At 36.7% G+C, this 19,257-nt stretch overlaps 2 protein-coding genes across 3 annotated transcripts in view; one reads left to right on the top strand and one right to left on the bottom strand.

Annotated features, from left to right (window-relative positions):
* Positions 1–16,603, bottom strand: part of LOC107093663 (muscarinic acetylcholine receptor M5-like) — a 25,605-nt gene extending 9,002 nt beyond the window's left edge. The window contains exon 1 of one of the 2 annotated variants that reach the window (XM_015388854.1): positions 15,870–16,603. The gene's annotated coding sequence lies outside the window, so the exon portion shown is untranslated. The remainder of the gene's footprint in view (positions 1–15,869) is intronic. The other variant, XM_015388855.1, reaches the window with a different exon arrangement.
* Positions 1–19,257, top strand: part of aven (apoptosis, caspase activation inhibitor) — a 59,771-nt gene that overhangs the window by 5,599 nt on the left and 34,915 nt on the right. Inside the window, exon 2 of the mRNA XM_015388857.1 lies at positions 1,143–1,314. Within this exon, the coding sequence (XP_015244343.1) occupies positions 1,143–1,314 (172 nt within the window). The remainder of the gene's footprint in view (positions 1–1,142; positions 1,315–19,257) is intronic.

The following is a 19,257-nucleotide window of genomic DNA, read 5'->3' as shown; positions in this document are numbered from 1 at the left end:
GTGTGATTAAAGCCAGTATCTAAAGAACGACTTGGTTTCCTGATTTTCGACTTGAGAGGGAATTACAGTTATAATAAGTAGACAAACAGCAGCATCAAGACCAAGCAGTGCAGCAGATAGGTCGGAGGTACAGTTGTGGAGTTGTTTGAAAAGGGAATCTTGTAGAGCATGCCACACCTGCAAAGGTTCCCAAGACATGGCTGTCTGCCTTCATAAGATAAGAAGAAAATAAATTGAAAAATAGTCAAGAGGATGATGCAGAAATGACAGATGAGATGTGGAAAACAATCTGATGACAAGGCTGCTATTAATTGTGCATTCCACAAATTAAGCCCTTATGAAACATGGACAAGAAGAGTTATTGTGCAAGAAAAAAGGTCTTAAAAGTCCTGAATGCTCACCTTGTGCACAGCAAACATGTAGAGGAAGGGGCTTTGTTCAATATAGATTAATATTTAACTTCTTGTTCTGTATTAAAAAAACAACAGGTGTGTCAGAAAAAAGCGGTGCCAATCCCTAGAAAACTCATTCCCACAGTAAAGCATAGTGGTGGCAGCATCAGGCTGTGGGGTATTTTCTTCAGCTGGGACATGGAAACTGGTCTAAGTTAAGACATAAATTGATCTTGCTGCAGAGTTTATTAAATGATGTAACATGTGGGGAAAAAACTCTTTTTGTAATAAAACAACACAATTATTTTTGCAATAGTTTAGGAAAAAACAAAGACCATCAAAACATTCAGAGGAAAAAGTTGCATTTTATTTAAATTAGCTTATTTTGGTGGGAATTTCAAAAAGTAATCCATGCTTCTGGTTAGGAATGGAACTAGGAAAGTTTGCATTGAGCGTTTTCATATTAAGAGAATTTCTAGTTTAGGTAAATCATAAAAGCTAATTTTAAAGCTTGGCTTGAAGTACAATAAGGATGCTTTAGGCAACTAAACATTGTTCATTACCTTAATTATTGTGTTGAAGCTAACAAAAATGAACAGAATTACTGTTAAAAAATACACTCAAGGGGGAATATTTCAGTCATTTGGAAGGCACAATATGAAGTTGATGCTTTACGTTTGTCAATTGGTCTCTTTTTATATTTATTTTTCCCAAATTTTCTCACCTCTTCTTTTTTTTTTTTTTCTTCAGCAACAAGAAGATGAGGAGAACCTAAAAGAGGAAGATGACAGGACAGCAGTGTTCTCCAGAAGAAAGCTGGAGTCCAACTGGGACCGTTACGAGGAGGCAGAGAGGGCGGAGGAAGATGACAACATGCCGTCTCAGAGAGGAACAGACTACCACGTGCTGCTGGAGTCAGCAGGTAAGATCTCATCCTGATTAGTTTAATTTCTGCTGTTTTGCTCAAAGGGCTCTGATTGTTTTCTGTTGCTGATTCTTTTGGATTTAGTGAAATCTTGTTTGGTCTTTCTGACCTATTAAGTTATTCTTTGGGGAAGGAGTGTAGCTGTTCTGTGTGGATACCGATGCCAGATTTGCTGCTTAAGAGGTGTTTTTTTTTTTTTTTTGTCTGTGTGTGTAAAGCCTCTGAATTTGTCGATTTTAAATTTTTTTTTCTTCAAAGGATCACAAAATATACAGGGCTTTTCTCACTGAAGTTCTGCTAAAGATATTATTCAGATTGGGGGGAAGGGATGATTATTATATTCCCGTCTTATAAATATAAGTTTGGTCATGGCTTTTTGTCCAAATACAAATGTGGAAGATTGTTTGCCCCAGGTTACCTGGTTTCCACTGGAATGTTAAAGCTTCAGCTCCCTCCTCAGATTTCCTGGAGGACGGAATGATTCCTTTTTGAGATTCTTTTAAACCACTTTGTTTTTGTAATTGATGTTTCTGTCTTGCAAGGTGAGCCAAAAAAATCCCATCCTCATTCTTCTGTCTTATAACAGAAGGTTCTAGCTTTTGTTACCGGGTTGTTTTTACTGTTCCTTGATGTGCGATAGAGCCTCCAGTGTTAATTATTTTTTTCAGTTAATCTACTTATTAATTTTTTGACAAATTAGATGATAGTACTTGATTTGTTTGTTTTTTTTTCCTCCCAAAAAGTACCGGTACTTGTTTTTAAATGTTTTTGATAAAAAAAATCACACTCCAAATTATTATTCTGATTGTTATTAGATATTAAGAACAAAGTATGTTCCACATCTGTCTCACCGAAAAAGAATAAGAAAAGCTATTATGATTTTGATGGATTTAAAAAACAGAAAACAGCAAAAAAAAAAAATAACACTTAACAGTATAAATATAAGCCCTGAGCTGGAAATGAACATAAATGGTTCTCAATTTGGATTAAAACTAATCTGTATAGTATTTGTATTAGTTAAAATGTTATACTATAGATTAGTGAATACATTTTAATGTAAATCGCCCCCACCCCCCCCAATTATGAAACAAATGCACACCATGAAGTGTATATCATTCAGCACTCGCTGAATATTTAATAATGACTATGATTGCTGGTTCATAGGGTTACACATACAGAAACACTCAGGATGACATTTTAATTTCATAAAAATTAAAATGGAAACTTAATCAGATGAAAATAACCTCACTTCGTGTTCTACATATACCCATACATGGGTCTAAGAAAAGAAGAAAACTATTTTAAACATGAGAGCAAGGAAAATTATTCATGAGACATAAAGTTTTACAAAACCTTCCACTCAGATTAACAACGTCATTTCTTTATATTGCCAAACTACATTTAATCATGATGTATTCAAATAAGAAACATGTTGATATTACAAATATGGCTAAAAGAAACTCAGTCACATTTTGATCTGTTATTTCATCATTAGGCTGTTTACTCTGTGATACATGTTCCTATAACTGCATTTAAATCTTAGTCATCATTCGCTTTTTATTATAAAAACAAACGCCTGTCTGTGATCTGGGTACTATCATCATTAAAGTGGAAAAAAACACGCATACTGTTATAAAGTATCTAGTTAAGTGTGCGTCCCAGTTCAGGCTGCATCCTTTATAGACTCTGGGTTCTTTTGAAGACCTCAAAACAACAAAGGTTAGAAGATTAAGAGAATAAAAAGCTAGTACAACCTATGCCACATGACAAAAGTTAAGACCAAAAAAAATATAGTTAAAATACAATGGTTTGCAATTTTTATTATTAACTGGACACATGTCAAAATGTCCTGACAGGACGTGCCCTCTATGTTCTGTATTGTGATTAAAATCATGTTGTTTAGGAACATGTATAACCCCAGGGGCAATGTTGGAAAATTAACATTTGTGTAGAAAGTGCTTGCCAAGCCCAGTCAGGTATATGATCACGTCAAAATTGAGAAAACGTCTAATATTTTATAGATCCTGACCATTTGCTTCGACTTTTACTTTATTTAATCCTTGAGGAACTTGATCATTTATATCGAGTGTCTAAGCTGAGCAAATTATTCATCTACTAATATACACTCCAGTAGAATAAAATTAAATGATCTAGTTTTGAAGCTACTGGGTAACAAATAAGACTTAAATAAGCCAAACATTAATATTATGTATTATATGATATTATCTGACTATTTCCTGTGATTAACATCCACCCAGCAGTTAAAGCAGGTGGTGGCTTCAATGCTTTAGCAGGGGAACAGAAATGTTCTCCAGATGTGGGAGGGTAGATGGCTTTTTTGGAATCTTAATAAAGCAGGGTGATACATGAGCTACGAACCTACCTTTTAAAAAGTTTTATTATTTTGGTTACAGACTTTTATTTAGAAAATTTCTTCGCAATTTCTGCCACCAATGTCCACAATTGCTGCAAGAGCTTGACCAGTCTGCTTAGAGCCACAATGGATCATGGAAAATGATGGGCCACAAAGGGGAGTGTCGGCCTAGTTGTTAGGGCATAGAGTTAGGAATCCTGAAGTTCTGAGTTCGAGCCCCACTCCCACGGACTGCCACTCTTGGTCTCAAAGCAAGACCCTTAACCCCACACTGCTCCGTCGGGCGCCCTACAATGGCTGCCCAAGGGGAAGGGTTAAATGCAGAGCTAAATTTCTCCAATGTGAGATCAATAAAGTTGAATTATTAATTACTATAAAGGCACATTTCTTGGCTGCATTTAAAGGAATCTTAGGAGGATTCATGGATTGGGGGACAGTTGGCGAATTGCTATAATGTAATTGTTCCACCAATGTGCCTTTTGATAAATGTAGTCCCTCAATTGGGACACTCCTAATTGTTTGTTTTATTAGTTATTTTCCTCAAGTAATTTCTCTCCTGAAGAGCTCTAGTGCCCCCTAGGGTAGGCATGTCCCACACATTGTAAGGTCCTTTGGTAAATTAATCGATTTCTAAAATAATTGGTTGCTGCAGCCTTACATTAAAATACGTTTTGGAATGATAATCCATATGACGTCTGAGCTAAAAATGATTAAATTGACATGTTTAACATAAAATAGATTATTTTATCAGATTTGAGGCATTTACCCCCTAAGACTAAGTGTTTTTGGTAGAAACCAAATAGTTCAGCTGTGTTTAATGGTTGAGTTTAGGGCTGACACAATTAATTTGATTAATTGATTATTGAAATTATGAATTTTAGTAATTGATTCATATCTAAAATTAAAATATATTAAATTAAACTGTCTTAAAGAGGTAATTATACTGAAGGAAACTCATTTCGGTCTTCGTATTCGTGATCATGTCCTTTCGGTCATTACCCAGATCTCGAGAGGGGGGGGGGGACGTAGATCGATCTGTAAATCGAGAGCTTTGCCCCCAGATTTAGCTCGATCTTCACCACGACAGTCCCATACAGCAACCGCATCACCACCGACTAATGGCATCGATCCATCTTTCAATCTCACTCTCCATCCGTCCCTCACTCGTGAATATGACCCTGATATACTTGAACTCCTCCACTTGAGACGAGGACTCTCCACCTTTCTCCGCTGGAGAACCATGGCCTCAGATTTGAAGGTGCTGATCCTCATACCGGCCGCCCTACACTTAAACCTTGGCTGCAAACCTCCCCAGTTCACGTTGGAGGTCCTGGTTTGATGAGGCCAACAGGACATCATCTGCATACAGCCTTCAGTCCCCTGGCTGCGCCGAGAAATTCTGTTCATAAATGTAATGAACATAACCAGTGACAAAGGGCAGCCCTGGTGGAGACTAACATGCACCTGAAACGGGTCTGACTTACTGCCGACAATGCAAACCACGCTCCTCATGTGTTCATACAGAGAGCATACAGCCCTTAACAGAGGGCCGCAGACCCCATTCTCCCGGAGCACCCCCCACAGGGCACCACGAGGGACACGGTCGGAAGCCTTCTCCAGGTCCACAAAACACATGTGGCCTGGTTGGGCGAACTCCCACGAACCTCTGAGCACCTGATGAAGGGTATAGAGTTGGTCCAAAGTGCCTCGACCGTCACGAAAACCGCATTGTTCCTCCCGAATCTGAGGTTCGACTATCTTTTTTCAATCGGTCGAAATAATTAACATCAATACAACTCATTTGTCCATTTATTAATATAATCAACTAAGCATGTCTTTGTGTATTATTGCGATTTCATACTTTATTAATAGATATTGGATAATTATAACACCTGTAATCAATGAGAAATTTTTTTTTTGTGTCCCTCCACTACTTGTCTGCTTATAATAAATTGAAACATTACCAAAAATGTAAATTCTACTAGGACTAAAACAATTAATCGGATTAATTGTGATTGATTATTGAAATAATCATCAACTAATTAGGAAATCGGTTAATCATTAAATGAACTATAGAGACTCTAAAACATGCCTTTAGCTGACAGAGCAGTAAATTATATAGATTTTGTGGTAAAAAAAAAACGTTTTGCAAGTTGAATATTTTTAGTTTCACCTGGTTTAATTTGGCAAAAAAAAAATCTTCTTTAAGGAATTTTTGGCTGTCCGATTATTAATAGAAAACATAATTGGCAGATTAATCAATTTGCAACATAATATTTAGTTGCAGCTCTAGACTCTACATCTTCCTTTAGTAAAGGGAACGTACAAAATTACTTAAAGCGACTGACCCCAAACTCCTTTTATATATGACTTGAGAAGTGAAAATAAATAGTATCTTAAATAAAAAAGCAGAATTACTGAGTGAGGACCGATTGCTGCCTCCTCTTTAAACTGCAGATCTGCTTCTTTTTTGGCATCCTGGCTATTCCTGGACCGCACTCTGTGGTCACGACCTTAAAACTCCGCGTGCACTCATACTTCCTCTGCAATTTGTGCTACTCAATTTTATAGATGCTCGTTTTGTCACATTTTCTGACATTTCGCAGTTTGAAGCCTGAAACAGTTATCTCGCTGTCAGTCTGGATCTTAACCATTTCTGTCATCTTTGACAGAACTAACAAATGATTGAACTTTCTCAGAAATCCAAACCAGCGGGGCCTTGGGGAGCCATGGTTGGTTTGCTTGGGTTGCTTCTGTTTTCTCCATGTCATACGGCCGTTTTAAGAAATTGTTTGAAGTTTATAATAAATGTATTTTTTTAGTAATGCTGGCTGACTTATTTTGCAGCTTTTTTTTTCCAGTCAAAGCTTTCAGTGAGATGAAAGATAAAATATGAATCAGAGGTTGATGCTAAATTTGCTTCTTGGTGCTTTTTGGCAATTAACAAGGAAAAAATACTCTTATTTTTGCAGATAGTAAAATTCCTAAACAAAATCTAAACACCTCACAACAGCCTAAACAACACCTGGCATAGATTTGTTTTGTTTTTTCTCTTTCCAAAAGCATTATTTTTTTTAACAATAGTTTCCACGACAGATTGAAATTCTGAAAATATATTTTTTTGTTGTTGTTGTTTTATCTGTTTCTCTTCAAAATTCTGTTATTTTAAAAACATCTTCGACGTCTCTATTTGTGCTGCAAACATCATGATGGGTTGTTTTCTTGCTTTTCTCTGTCAACATTAAATAATCTCCCAAAGCCGAGATACTGAGCTAACAGACTCTGCAGCAAGCATGCTGCCTTGGATGTGGCAACAGGTTCAGAATATACATTACAGCACACATAAGTTTTAGTGCAGAATATATCAATTGACGTCCTTGATAACGGAGAGGGATTGCTGTGATCTGCTGGTTTCTGTAGATAAACACCATCTTCCTTTGAAAAGTAAGCTTGTATGACTGATGCAAACTGCAACTTTTAATCAGAGTGTGCACGAGGAGAAATGGGATTGTGCATGCTCTCGCACTAGTTTAACAAGCATTCCCTCCTGGGAGTGGGTACAGATAAGGTAGGATAAGATTGACTTTATTGATCTCACATTGGAGAAATTACTTGTAACATCGGCTCAATAGTCAAAAGAAGGTGCCAAAGGGAGGAAAAGGTGCATGGGGTATAAACAGTATGTCCACATATCTATATATAACAGCTGAAGTTTCTTATTTAACAGGATTTTTGCACAGGTTGCTGCACAGGGTACAGTTGTAGTGCTGCATTGTAAAGTCTGATGGCAGCAGGGATGAATGACCTGCGGTAGAGCTCCAGGGTTGTGTATGTTCATTTAAAGTGGAGAGGGCAGGTCTTTTCATTTTGATTTGCGAAGATCCTCCACTATACCTTTAATATAACACTATCATTAATATGTTGCAGAACAACACAGTCCGGTAATACTAACTGCTAAGAAAATGTTTTCAATACCAGCAATCCAATTTGTGACCCAACTCTATCGGATCAGATTAATAAAGGAATTCTAAAACATGATTAAATTGAATATTAATATTTAAATCGATACCCAGCCCTTTGCACCAACTAAAAATCCTTGCTAAATTTTAGCTAATTAAACCGATCTGTACAAGTAGCGATGAAGCCTTTGATTTTATTTTCACATTTTTGCATCGCACTGTTTGATGTTATTAAAAATGTTGGTCAATATTTTTACACTTCAGAAAAATCTTTTCCAAAGTAGCAATGGGCTAATTAATGCTCGAATGCACGGCTTAACCAGTTTAGTTTTCTCCTCATTCTCTAAATCTGTCTTGTTGGTTGATTTTAAATAACTCTCGAATCTGCTAAAGATCAGATTACATACTATATAAAACCTCAAAGTAAATCAAGCTCTACTTTCTGTTTGCATAATAAGGAGTTAATGTTACAGCATTTGGTATCCTTTTTCGTTTTCTTGTAGTGTAAATGTAAAGTTGCTCTTTTAAGTTTTTAGACTCATCCTTGCTTTTCTGTTTTGCCTGCATTGTCAGATTAGTCATGCCATATACAGCAAGAGGCAACTGCTCTCTAGAGGAGACATAATTGTATGTGGGTGGTAATGCTTTCACAAGTTTTTTAAGCTTTATTATTTGTCGCAAAGAAAAAAAAACTGGAATCTGTAAGATAGAAAACCAAAACAATAAACACTTTTACCTCTTGGCTGAAGCTACTAAAGATTACTTCTCATGTTGCCAGTTTTTGCTCTAAAGACCAATATGTGTTGAGATTACAAAATGTAACAGAAGTGTTTAGAGATTTTATGTATTTCAGGAGTGGAATGGCCTGCGGCAGTGTTTCTCATCATTTTGTAATGTATCTCATAAGACTTACGAATTTTAAAAATCTAAGGGCAGGAAGGTTGAAAGCAGAGCTTTACTTACGGCGTTGGCGGAGGCGTTAGAAGTGAGTTTTATTATAGGAAGGTTTTGCAATATTTTAATCAAGAAGATATGATATCTTATCCTTTGTTGCACAAAAGAAGACCAGAATCTTGAAATGGGAGCTTGTTGAAATTAGGATTGTTATAAAATTTCTAAAATCAGTTTCATTTCTTCTTGTTAATGATATTGTTAGAGGAATCTTGAGTAATTATTCCAAACATTTAATTTATTTGTTTACTAAATAAGCTGAGCTTCACCATGCTTCTGTTTTAATTGATTCTTGTGTTGATGCATTTATGTTGCTCTATTGCAACCCGTATGCACTTTCGTTTTCCTTAATAGAGGTTCTTAGACGATGAATATTTAAATATTTTATAATATATCTAGGTCAGCGCTTCCTGCTCGGTGTCAAAGGAATTTTTATTGCAAACTGTTTGAGTTGGACAAAATGTAGTAATGTTTATCCTAGATATGCAGAAATAGCAACTTTGTTTACTTCGAAGAGCTTCAGTGTGTTGTATTTCTTTTAACGTATCATTTGCAGTTTTTTGGAAGCATTTTTTCTTCAGCCTTGTGGTCATATTTTGAAATGCACAGACATAAACACTCTTTTATATTGGCCCAACTACAGAGATCTTCACCAGGCATTTTTTTTTTCAGTCACGTTTTTAGTCTTTGAATAGGAAGTTCAGGTCAAGTTAATAGGGCTTGGGGCATAAGTCCAAGACAGGCCAGAATCAAGCCTTTGCCCTGATCCAGATTTAAGTCACACATTACCTTACAAGCAAGATGAATTGTCATGAGATTTGTAAATTCACAAACTCATGAAAATACATCTTGCCAGAAGCCAACGGATGCATTTGGCCTTGATACAGAAATGTTTGGACCAATGAAATACAGTGACGTGTATGATGTAAACACTTCAACCAAAGGCGGAAGGCTGAAACAAAACAAACTGCGCTGATTTCAACTGGAATACCCTCTATTTCTTTTTGCAATAAGAGAAAAAGGATGCGATTGTTCCGTGTTCCTTCCGATTTTTTTTTTCATCGGTCAACTGTGTAAAAACAAATCAAGAATATGATACGTCCCAGCTGCTATTGTGGCTATGATGACTGAAAACTCAACATGGCACTCAGGTACCCAACCAGCTTGAAGAATTGTACAGAATGTCTCTCCCTTTTACAAAAAACTTTCTTCAGGATGCTTCCCAGATTGATACGTGTAGTTCAGTTTAAATTCAACATCGTATCAATCTTGCTTATGCCAGATTTAGTCACAAATCTCTGAGAACTGAAATCATTTTTATTTTTTGAACAAATACTCTCGCTTTATTAGTTAGACCTGTCTAGTGCGAGTTAGGCCCCCTTTTGCCTTCCGAACTGCCTTAATCCTTCATGGCATAGATTTAAGGAGATACTGGAAGCATTCTTTAGAGATCTGGTGACCGTGGAAGCCATTTGAGTACAGTGAATTCGATGTCATGTTCAACAAACCAGTCTGAAATGATTGAAGCATCCTGCCGGAAGTAGCCATCATAAGACGGGTACACTATGATCATAAAGGGATGGACATGTTCAGCAACAGTATTTAGGCTTAGACTGTGGCGTTGACATGGGTGTTGGTACGAAGGGGCCCAAAGTATGACAAGAAATATCCCCCACACCATTACACCACCACCCCCGACCCCTGATACAAGACAGGATTGATTCATGCTTTCATGTTGTAGATGCCATCTATGACCCTACCGTCTGAATATCGCAGCATAAATCAACACTCTTCAGCTACGTTTTTTGGACTTTTCTCTGTGAACCCTAGAGATGGTTATGCATGAAAATCCCACTAGATCAGCAGTTTCTAAAATACTCCGTCAAGCCTATCTGGCTCAAAGTCACTTGAATCAAAATTCCATTTGTGACGAATCGACAGGTAAAATAAACCTGTCCTTGTTTAAGGTATTGTGGGTGAATTTCGCAAATTTTTTAAGACCCGAACTCTCTGCTTTAAAAAAAAAAAAAATGCATTCGAGAGCCTGCAGAGCGTTTCTCCTAATGAACGCTCTGTTTAAAAGTTGCTGTTCTCATAGATCATATAAGCTTACTGTGCCCGAACGCCTGCCCAACGCCTAAATCCCTCAATCACCATAAAGAGCGGGGATTATATAGTGGACTTTATAGCAAACTCTGTTAACTGACAGTTCAGACAGATGATCACTGCTTTTTTCTCCGTTGGCCACATAACTCCTCCACTGCGCGGTGCCTGCGCCATTTTTGTTAGTTGATAGCGGATTGCTGTGACAGCAAATCCCATAATGCTTTGTGAGGAGAGCTCCCTGCGCAAAGCATTCTGGGATATATCTGCCTCTTCTGAGGCCTTTCTTTTGTTCTCATACTTCGTAGACGCTTTTTCTCTTACAACCTAGGGCCATTTTCAAAGAACCGCAGTAAGAAAGATGAGCTTCAATGACTGTCTGAAACCGTAGCTCACCACAGATATACGCCTGAAGGTCCGCATGCGCAGAAAAAGATGGCTAACAAGACGAGCCTGCAGGGCGGCCTTACGTAAACATATCACCAGAGTGCTTGACAATTAGGAGGACCACTTATTTAGATGATCCACCTGGAAATATAAGATAATTCTCTATACCTTTAATTCATAAAAACCTGTTTAACTGTTGTTTCACTTTTACTGGTCACACATAGGCCTGGATACTGTCTGACTTGTAGAAGTTAAAAATGACTTTAATAGAACCTATCAGACAACATAATAAACAACATAAGGTTTGTCAAACAGACCATGAATTTGGAGTAACTTGCAACTTTGGGTTTAAATTCTCTAGTTTGACGTTTATCACTGTGGCCAACTGAAGGCTGCTCCTATGACTTGCTAACATCCATGCAAGCTGGTCTGTCTGCCCTCAACTAGTCGCTACTCGGCTAACGTTAACAAAGTCGGCTCAGTGGGTAGCTAGTCTCGTTGGTGAATGTGTGGCATTTCTTCTCCTCCATTGCTCCTCTGACTTTGGGGGGGAAAAAATGCCTTGGGTCTTTTAACCCTTTGCCAGAAATGTTGTGTTATCCAAAAAAGTTGTTAGCATGTAAACAGATAAAGACAGACAGTAGTTTTGGAGGTTCAAGTGATGAAAACGACACCTGACAATTCTCCTTTTAACCTTCTCACCAAACATACTCGTATATAATCTTTGGTATCCCTTTTTTACGGGTTAAAAAAAGTATTTAAAAATGATGGAACAAATTACATTTAGCCTGGCGGAGGGGGAATTAAAGACTATAAAACAATGTGAAACTCTGACATGGATGTCAGTCTTCATTATTGAGTATCGTAAATGCATGATGGCAGCTGTTACAACCAAGGGGACATGACAGGTTATTAGGTTTAGGAACAAATACAACATCATTTAGGGGCACTTTGTTTTCTGATCATTTTTTGTCTTCACTTGTAAAAACTAATACATTTAATTTTATTTTTATTTTTAATAAACTCATTGTGCCTTCAATTCCCCCAAAACACTGCTGTGTTTTGACAGGTTTGCTTTATTCTTTGTCAGGTATTGTAAACAGTGGAAGTTTAGACTGTATGTCACACTCTTTAAGAGCCAGTTTTAAAGATTTGTTTTTCTTTCTTTTAGGTTATTTTTGTGCTATGAAATTCCTGGTTTTAACCCAAATTTATCCAAACCAATCAAAATTGATTAGTTACTCTTGCCTAATCTAACACTTGATTAAGAACTGGAATAAGCTGGATATATTTAGTAATGTTCATTTGGATCTCTCAAACGTTTGGTTAATGAAATACATGGGAATGTATTACCCTTTTCATAATGAATTTGTAAAACTGTGCACTTTGGATAAAACTCTAATTTAATAACTCTATCAGTTGGCACATCTAAATTTATCACATTTTATTTAAATCTTGCCTTTTGTTCATAAGTGGAAGTCGTTTCATTCAGTCTCTTTTATGTCTTTAAATATAACATTTCAATGTTATTTTTACCCTTTGAATTAATACTAACAAAAGTTTAACTCTTTAATGCCACTTTTTTACACTGCAAAAAGTGTCCATCTAACGTGAGTTTTGCTGCCTTAGCCAAAAGGTCTTTTTAACCTTGTTCTAAGATTGATATACTAGAGCAGAGTCTGTTTGATTATTAAACACAATAATCCTCCAATGCAGCAAGACAATTGCACTTGGTAAGACTTCTTTAATCACAATTTATATTCTCAAAACAAGAAGTCTTACCAGGTGCGATTGTCTTTCTGCACTTGCAGATTATTGCTTCTGTTTTGAGTAGAAACGTCTCAGAAGCGGATTAATAATCAACAATTTTTGATGTCTAAAAATTTCTCTAAAATCCTTCCTACAAAGCTGCATTTTATTGTCTTATACTATGGATAATAAACCTAATGTGGAAATGATCTAAACAAAATGTTTTCTTTAACTTAAAGGGCATGTACAGTTCTCTTTTTTTATGGCCTTGAGGGATGTTTTTATGAATCCCTGTGTTGAAGCATCCCTGGCTCGATTGAATGAGTCTGCTGTGTTTTTCTCATTGCTGAGATTAAAAGTGATTCTTTTCAAGCCGGTGATTCTCCTTCATAGCTAACTTTTCAAGGATAAATGCTTGGTGAAATATTTCAGCACATTTTCAAACCATGTGAGGTTGGAAAGATTTTTATCACCTGGTAAATATGAGGAAATTAATTTGGGGTTTGCATTAGTTTTTTTTTTTTTTTTTTTAGAAATCTGTTTGGTTTATTTTTCATCAGGGTTCCTGCAATGCTGGGGGGTTGATTGTGTTGTTGCTGAAGACGAGGCACACATGCTGCAATCCTGGTATTATGAGTTTCTAAGAGTAGGGGGAAATTGCCTTTCCAGTTATTTTCATCCCAACACGGAGATCCATCTGTACACATTAACACAAGGATCAATCCTCCTCCCCCGCAGCCGTAGTTTACCGAGGCTGCTAATGGGCACCTATCAAGGCTCAATCATGATGAAACAAAAGGAAATCAGATTATGGCTTCAGGGATTTAGCCAACAGGATTGACAAACGGGAGGGATATCCTAACTGAGATGAATATTCCCAATCATGTTGTTAATTAGGAATTTGCAGTGTGGTTAAGGATACTTGATTATCTGTGCAAACTGCAGAAGTTGGACTCAAATCAGAGGAATGATTGTAGTCTTGCACTTTCAGGTTGGCAGAAATGGAAAGTAATGCATCACAGCTGTTTGGTCTGTTTCTCTTCAAGTGCTGATTAAGCTGAATCCTGCTGAAGATGATGGTTGGCTAAACAAAACCATAGGTTGGTTGGTGACCTATAGAACACCCCCCTGAGCAATCCGTGCAGTTGTTTAGAAAGTTGTTGATCATTTTTAGTGTAAGTTTAGAAACTAGACAAAATCCAATCATAATTCTTGCTTTTTCCTTCTAGTAATGGAGCAGAAAAGATATATCGTTACATTTTAGAAGGTAGAAGTAAGCGAATGCTTGATATTCTGCTGTTGCTGAGGAGTTAAGTAATACACTTTACTAATTTGGATATTTGACTGCTTCTACCTGCTTGCTATGGAGGAGGAATTTCTGCTAATTGAACTAGAGCTAGATTATAAGGAATAAATTGATATGTATATTCTTGAAGGTAGATCTGCCTGTAGGATTTGTGAACTATATTTCTGTGTTCAAGTTGAATAAGTTTTTTGTAAAGTGTCTTAAGATGATGGTGGTGAATAACAAACAGATTTGACCCGAGTTAAATAAATAAAAACAGATTATGTGAAAGATGCCTGCTTTGATACGGCCATGTGGATGATCTTATAATTGCTTAATCTTCTGTTGTCTTAAAGAGTAAAACCTCTTTTAAAGAACTGATTTTTTTCCATAAATATATTACGTTTACAACCAATAGAAAATTTGTTATTTGAGACCTAAAAGAAGAAAGCAGACACGAGTATCAGCAGGCAAAAAAAAGTGTGAATGGTGCATTTGAGATTCAAGGAACAGATGTTTGCACACCTTAAATACTATGTGGAAATGAAATAGTTTCCATGAGCTGAAGGGAATGTTTCCACATCTTATATTGAGTCATAAAGGTAATCTCTTTAATAACGTAATTTAGAGTAACGTGTGCTGTAAATTTAATTTAAATAATCAGTTTAAGAAAAGCTCAGTACTTAGGTTTCTTTATGACTGTCCTTTCAGGAAGTATTCTGAGATTCTCACTTGTTACATTTTCCTCCCTCTTTTGTGTGGATAAAAGAAGTATGGGATACATATTTTTTTAATAATCTGTTGTTTTTTCCCCCAAACATCTTATTACGGGACTAAAGAAGGAAATTAATTGTTAGAATCCAGCATGTTTACATTCCTTAGTTTATCATATATGTTCAATAAATAGCACTGTCCAAATCCACAAACGAATAAATAAGATAAATACATGAAACATGTTTACATAGGGCTGGACAATATATGAAGGTTTAAAACTGAGATTTATCAAAATATGTAAGAGATATGTGAAGCGAGACTATTGTTAAAATCAAGTCTGTCGAGTTATGTTTATCCCTCTATGCATGATGTAGACTATGTTGGATTTGTCATGTTTATCTCACAGCTGTTTTCTCAAAAATGTGCCTGTGTGACGTTTGGGACAAAGCTTTGATTCAGAGGGATTTTGTTGTATCAGAACTTTGTGAAAATAAAAAAAATATTGAGATAAATATCATATACCAGCATCCAGCTTAACAATATCAAGATGTTAAATTTGGTAGAAATTACCCAACCCTTATATTTATTTTCGTAGCTCTGTTTTTCCATCGGCTTCAGAAAACATTAGTCTTAACATTTTACCATAAGCAGGCTTTTCTTATTGTACTGTTCTCTGGTCAAAGTATGTTTTTGTTTTTTAAAGATGTTTTTCTTTCAGCGCACTTTGGATTAGTAGTTTTAATTCTCTTTATACTCAAATTAATTGTAATATATTTGATTGGTTTAAGCTTGATTAAAAATCCCTTAAACTAAGCAGTTTTTAACCAAAGCTCCATTGAAGATTGTCTGAAGATGTGCAGTTGTTGCTCTAGGCAACTCTTAACTGCATTTACTATTCAGCAATAAACTGAGAATAATTCTGAACCCAATCATGGATAATCAAAGATTCGTAAATACGTCTGTTTAGAAGCTGCTTCTATATTAACAATTTCCTTTCCTGCCATTACACCACTTCAAATGGAATATATACTTACCCCTTGATGGCTCAGACCAAACACAATGCTCCAAAACTAAAAGGGCGTTTTAGTAAATCGTTATTTTTACCCCCCGCTCCTCCTTTTGTCCTGTAGCGATTTACTCAGTCCCGTCTGCCCGCTCTGCGAGTCATTTTCCCTTTCAAAACGTTTGCTTCGCACCTTTCCTTGGCTGGTTTTTCCCCTCCCCTGTTGCCTCTCATAGACTTTTTTTTTTTTCCCTCTGTGCTCCTCTCTCCAACGAGGTGAAAAACACACTTGTCAAATACAGGTAGGTCGCCACGCCATCTCTCATCCTCAACAGTTGCTAAGAACGAGGATCTTTTATGCAAACAAGTTTGTCAGGGAGGTATGAGTGCTGCATCCTGTAGCTTTTTTCCCCCTCAAGACGAGGTGGCAGAAACAACAGCTGTTTAACATCTGAATGACAAACCAGCTGAGGTACTTCGAAGATTCTGCTCAGACTTTTTTGCAAAAGAAGAGCTTCTTGTTCGTTGGAGGAATAATCACAGTTCACCGACAATGACCTCTCAAGCTCTAAGCTTTAGAGAAATCTGCAAAACAAAAAGGAAGCGGTTTTAGTTTCTGTAAAGTTTCAGCAACTCCAGTTGGAAAGAAAGTGTTGATCCTCAAGGCTGCATAGGATGAATCACTTCTTATCACTCTGTTAGCAACCATCTCCTCACTGCTCCCGCTGAAAGAACTGCTTGGATGCCAATTCATCCATGAGCCGCTTTTACATGAAATTCCCTTGTAGATTGACTCTCATGCTGCTTCAGGGCCACGAGTAACACGCAAAAGAGGAGGTGGAGGAGATGGAGAAGGTGGAGGAGTAGGATAAAACAGAGGGGGGGAGGAGCTGGAGGAGGAACTGATGTGGGTGTCTGTCGTGCTTCAGAAAAAATCTGAATCTCTGTCGATGCAGCGACAGCAGCAGACCTTCATGTTCTGATGAGACGAAAAAATATGTACTATTTTTAAGAAATAACTGTAACTATATTTAATATAAATATTTGTAATAATACTATTATTTATGTAAACAATTATTTAAAATGATCAAATTGTTTGAAAAGAGAAATCAGGGCATTATTTGCACTGGAGTAACGGTGTGTTTGAACTATAAATTCTTCCAACATACATTCTTGATAAGTCCTCCAGTTTATATGCATGCAAAAGTATTTATTCAACTGTAGGCGTTTGTAGGAAATTCAGTCTAAAATATGCAGCAGTCTTACAAATCACATTTTAATTGTGTGGTTCCATGGTTTACAAACCAGTTAACAGACACAAAGTTATTTATTTACCAAACCCTGCTGCTCCTTTATGGAGGGTAAGGAGTGCCATGATTAAAAAAATAAATACCTTTATAAAATAATTAGGGCTCTCCCGCTCAGCATTTCAGGCCACTGATCTGATCTTTTGACCTCAAATATGATCCGATTTAAAGTCTTGATCCAACATTTTGCTTTTCGTAATGAAATTTATGAAACTCAAATATATTTTTAGAAAGTAATTCAACATTTTATCAGACTCATGATTTCATTAATAAGCATTACTATATTATGCTTAATCCCATGGAATCTAAATCTTACAGAGAATTAAATGTCAGCATCAATTTTATATTTCAGACGAAAGTAAAGAATGAAACACCGACTTGGAATAGTATGGCCTGTCTGACATGTTCTGCTGTATGAGCCCCATGGAGCTGATGAACATACAGTACAGAACGCTTTAAATCATAAGTTTTGGGATCAACCCAGTTTGCTGTGAGGCTCAGTAGGGACATTAGGCATGTCAGGTTTATTCATTGATGATTACGGTATAAAATTAATGTATTCTTATGAAACATTTGTGCAAGGGGATACTCCACTCCTGTCTCATGTTTCAGTAAGGAGACCACCCTGCCTTGTCATTCTGATGGAGCATTCTGTCTTCATGAACTGATCAATTGTTCTTTCAGAACAATACTCTGTTTGTAACCATGTGTCATGTTCTGTTAATAAACGCTCTGCAGAGGAGGTCCAATGGGAGAAAGTATGTTTGAGTCTGGGGTTCAACTGTCTCTCCTTCCTGCAGGAATAGTATCGATAATTTGTGTATTTCAGTTCTTCTTAAGAAAATTAACCCGACAAGGCAAACGTCTGTGCTCCAAATATCAGTAGTGAAACTAACAACATTCCGATTCAATTGACTTTGCATTGTTTCTTTAACTTTGCTGTACAGCTGTGGTATGGTTGCGTCGGCAATGTAGTGTCTCGGCGGCAGAGCGTAGCGCGGGTCCAAAACTTCCACCAGGTGTCTAAGTCCGACATTCTCAACTACTGAGATGAGCGGTTATTAAGAGCAATATATGCGACCGACCTTTCTGGAATCATCTTTGCCCTCTTGTTTTCATTGGAGTATTTTTGTCTCCTCATAAAGTCCAGCTCCTCATAAAGTTGCTTTGCTTTTGCAACCTTCTAATCAGCATTACAAAACGCTTCATAAACATGTTTTGGTCTCAGATGACGGATGATCAAGTTTGTGGAGTTAAATTTAGCTCTGCTGCTACCTCTTCTAGAAATTGCCATTTTGCAGACATTGCAAGTAGCTTTATGACAGTCTTCAGTCCAGACTAAAATATTTCCACACTTCTGACATGCTTGATTTGCATCGCCACTGATGTTTGTCTTGCAGAGCTACTGTCAACCTTAACTAGCAGGCACTTTATGGCAGTAAAATTGGCTCAACTCGTCAGCTAATGTAGCCAAGCTCCGATCACTGGAAAATGGAAAAGATCGGGCCATTAATCTATCAACTAAAAATAAATACACAATTGAATGAATGTTTAATTAACTTTACGAGTCTCTGATAAATATGTTGATTTTAAGAAGCAAATGTAATTATTACATGGTGTAATAAATTATTTCATGTTCTTGCATTGAAGAACCTTTAAAACATCAATCCAAGTCAAGGAGGCGAGACTAGGGCCGCTCCCTGAAACATTTCTTTGTTTCAGGGATTTGTTGTATTCATTTTATTCTTTAAAGAGCAGTTTTCCTTTTCCACATTCTGTTTAAAATGCCATTTGAATAGGGGACTGGAAATTTATCAGAGGATGATGTTACTAAAATAAGACCAAGGATTTTTTTTTTCTTTTTTTTTGCAGCTTAAATGGAGCAATGTGGTTCTAGTGATATTAAATCAAAACACTCATTCATGCTGTTATTTGTCAGGGTTTTATATTCTAGCAGTTAAAAAATACTCATGTGTTTTGTTGTCATACAGAAGCAGGTGTTTATACCAAAAAAAAAAAAACACTATCTAGTGTAGAGAAAGCCCTCAGGGACCTTGGTCGGTAATCTGGAAATAGCCAAATTGTGTAGAACTGAGTTGAGTTCATTA

Source organism: Cyprinodon variegatus, unplaced genomic scaffold, assembly GCF_000732505.1.
Source record: "Cyprinodon variegatus isolate N-32 unplaced genomic scaffold, C_variegatus-1.0 Scaffold439, whole genome shotgun sequence".
In the NCBI taxonomy this organism is placed as follows: domain Eukaryota; kingdom Metazoa; phylum Chordata; class Actinopteri; order Cyprinodontiformes; family Cyprinodontidae; genus Cyprinodon; species Cyprinodon variegatus.
The sequence above is the reverse complement of the archived record's forward strand: the minus strand, read 5'-3'. Positions and strand labels throughout refer to the sequence as shown.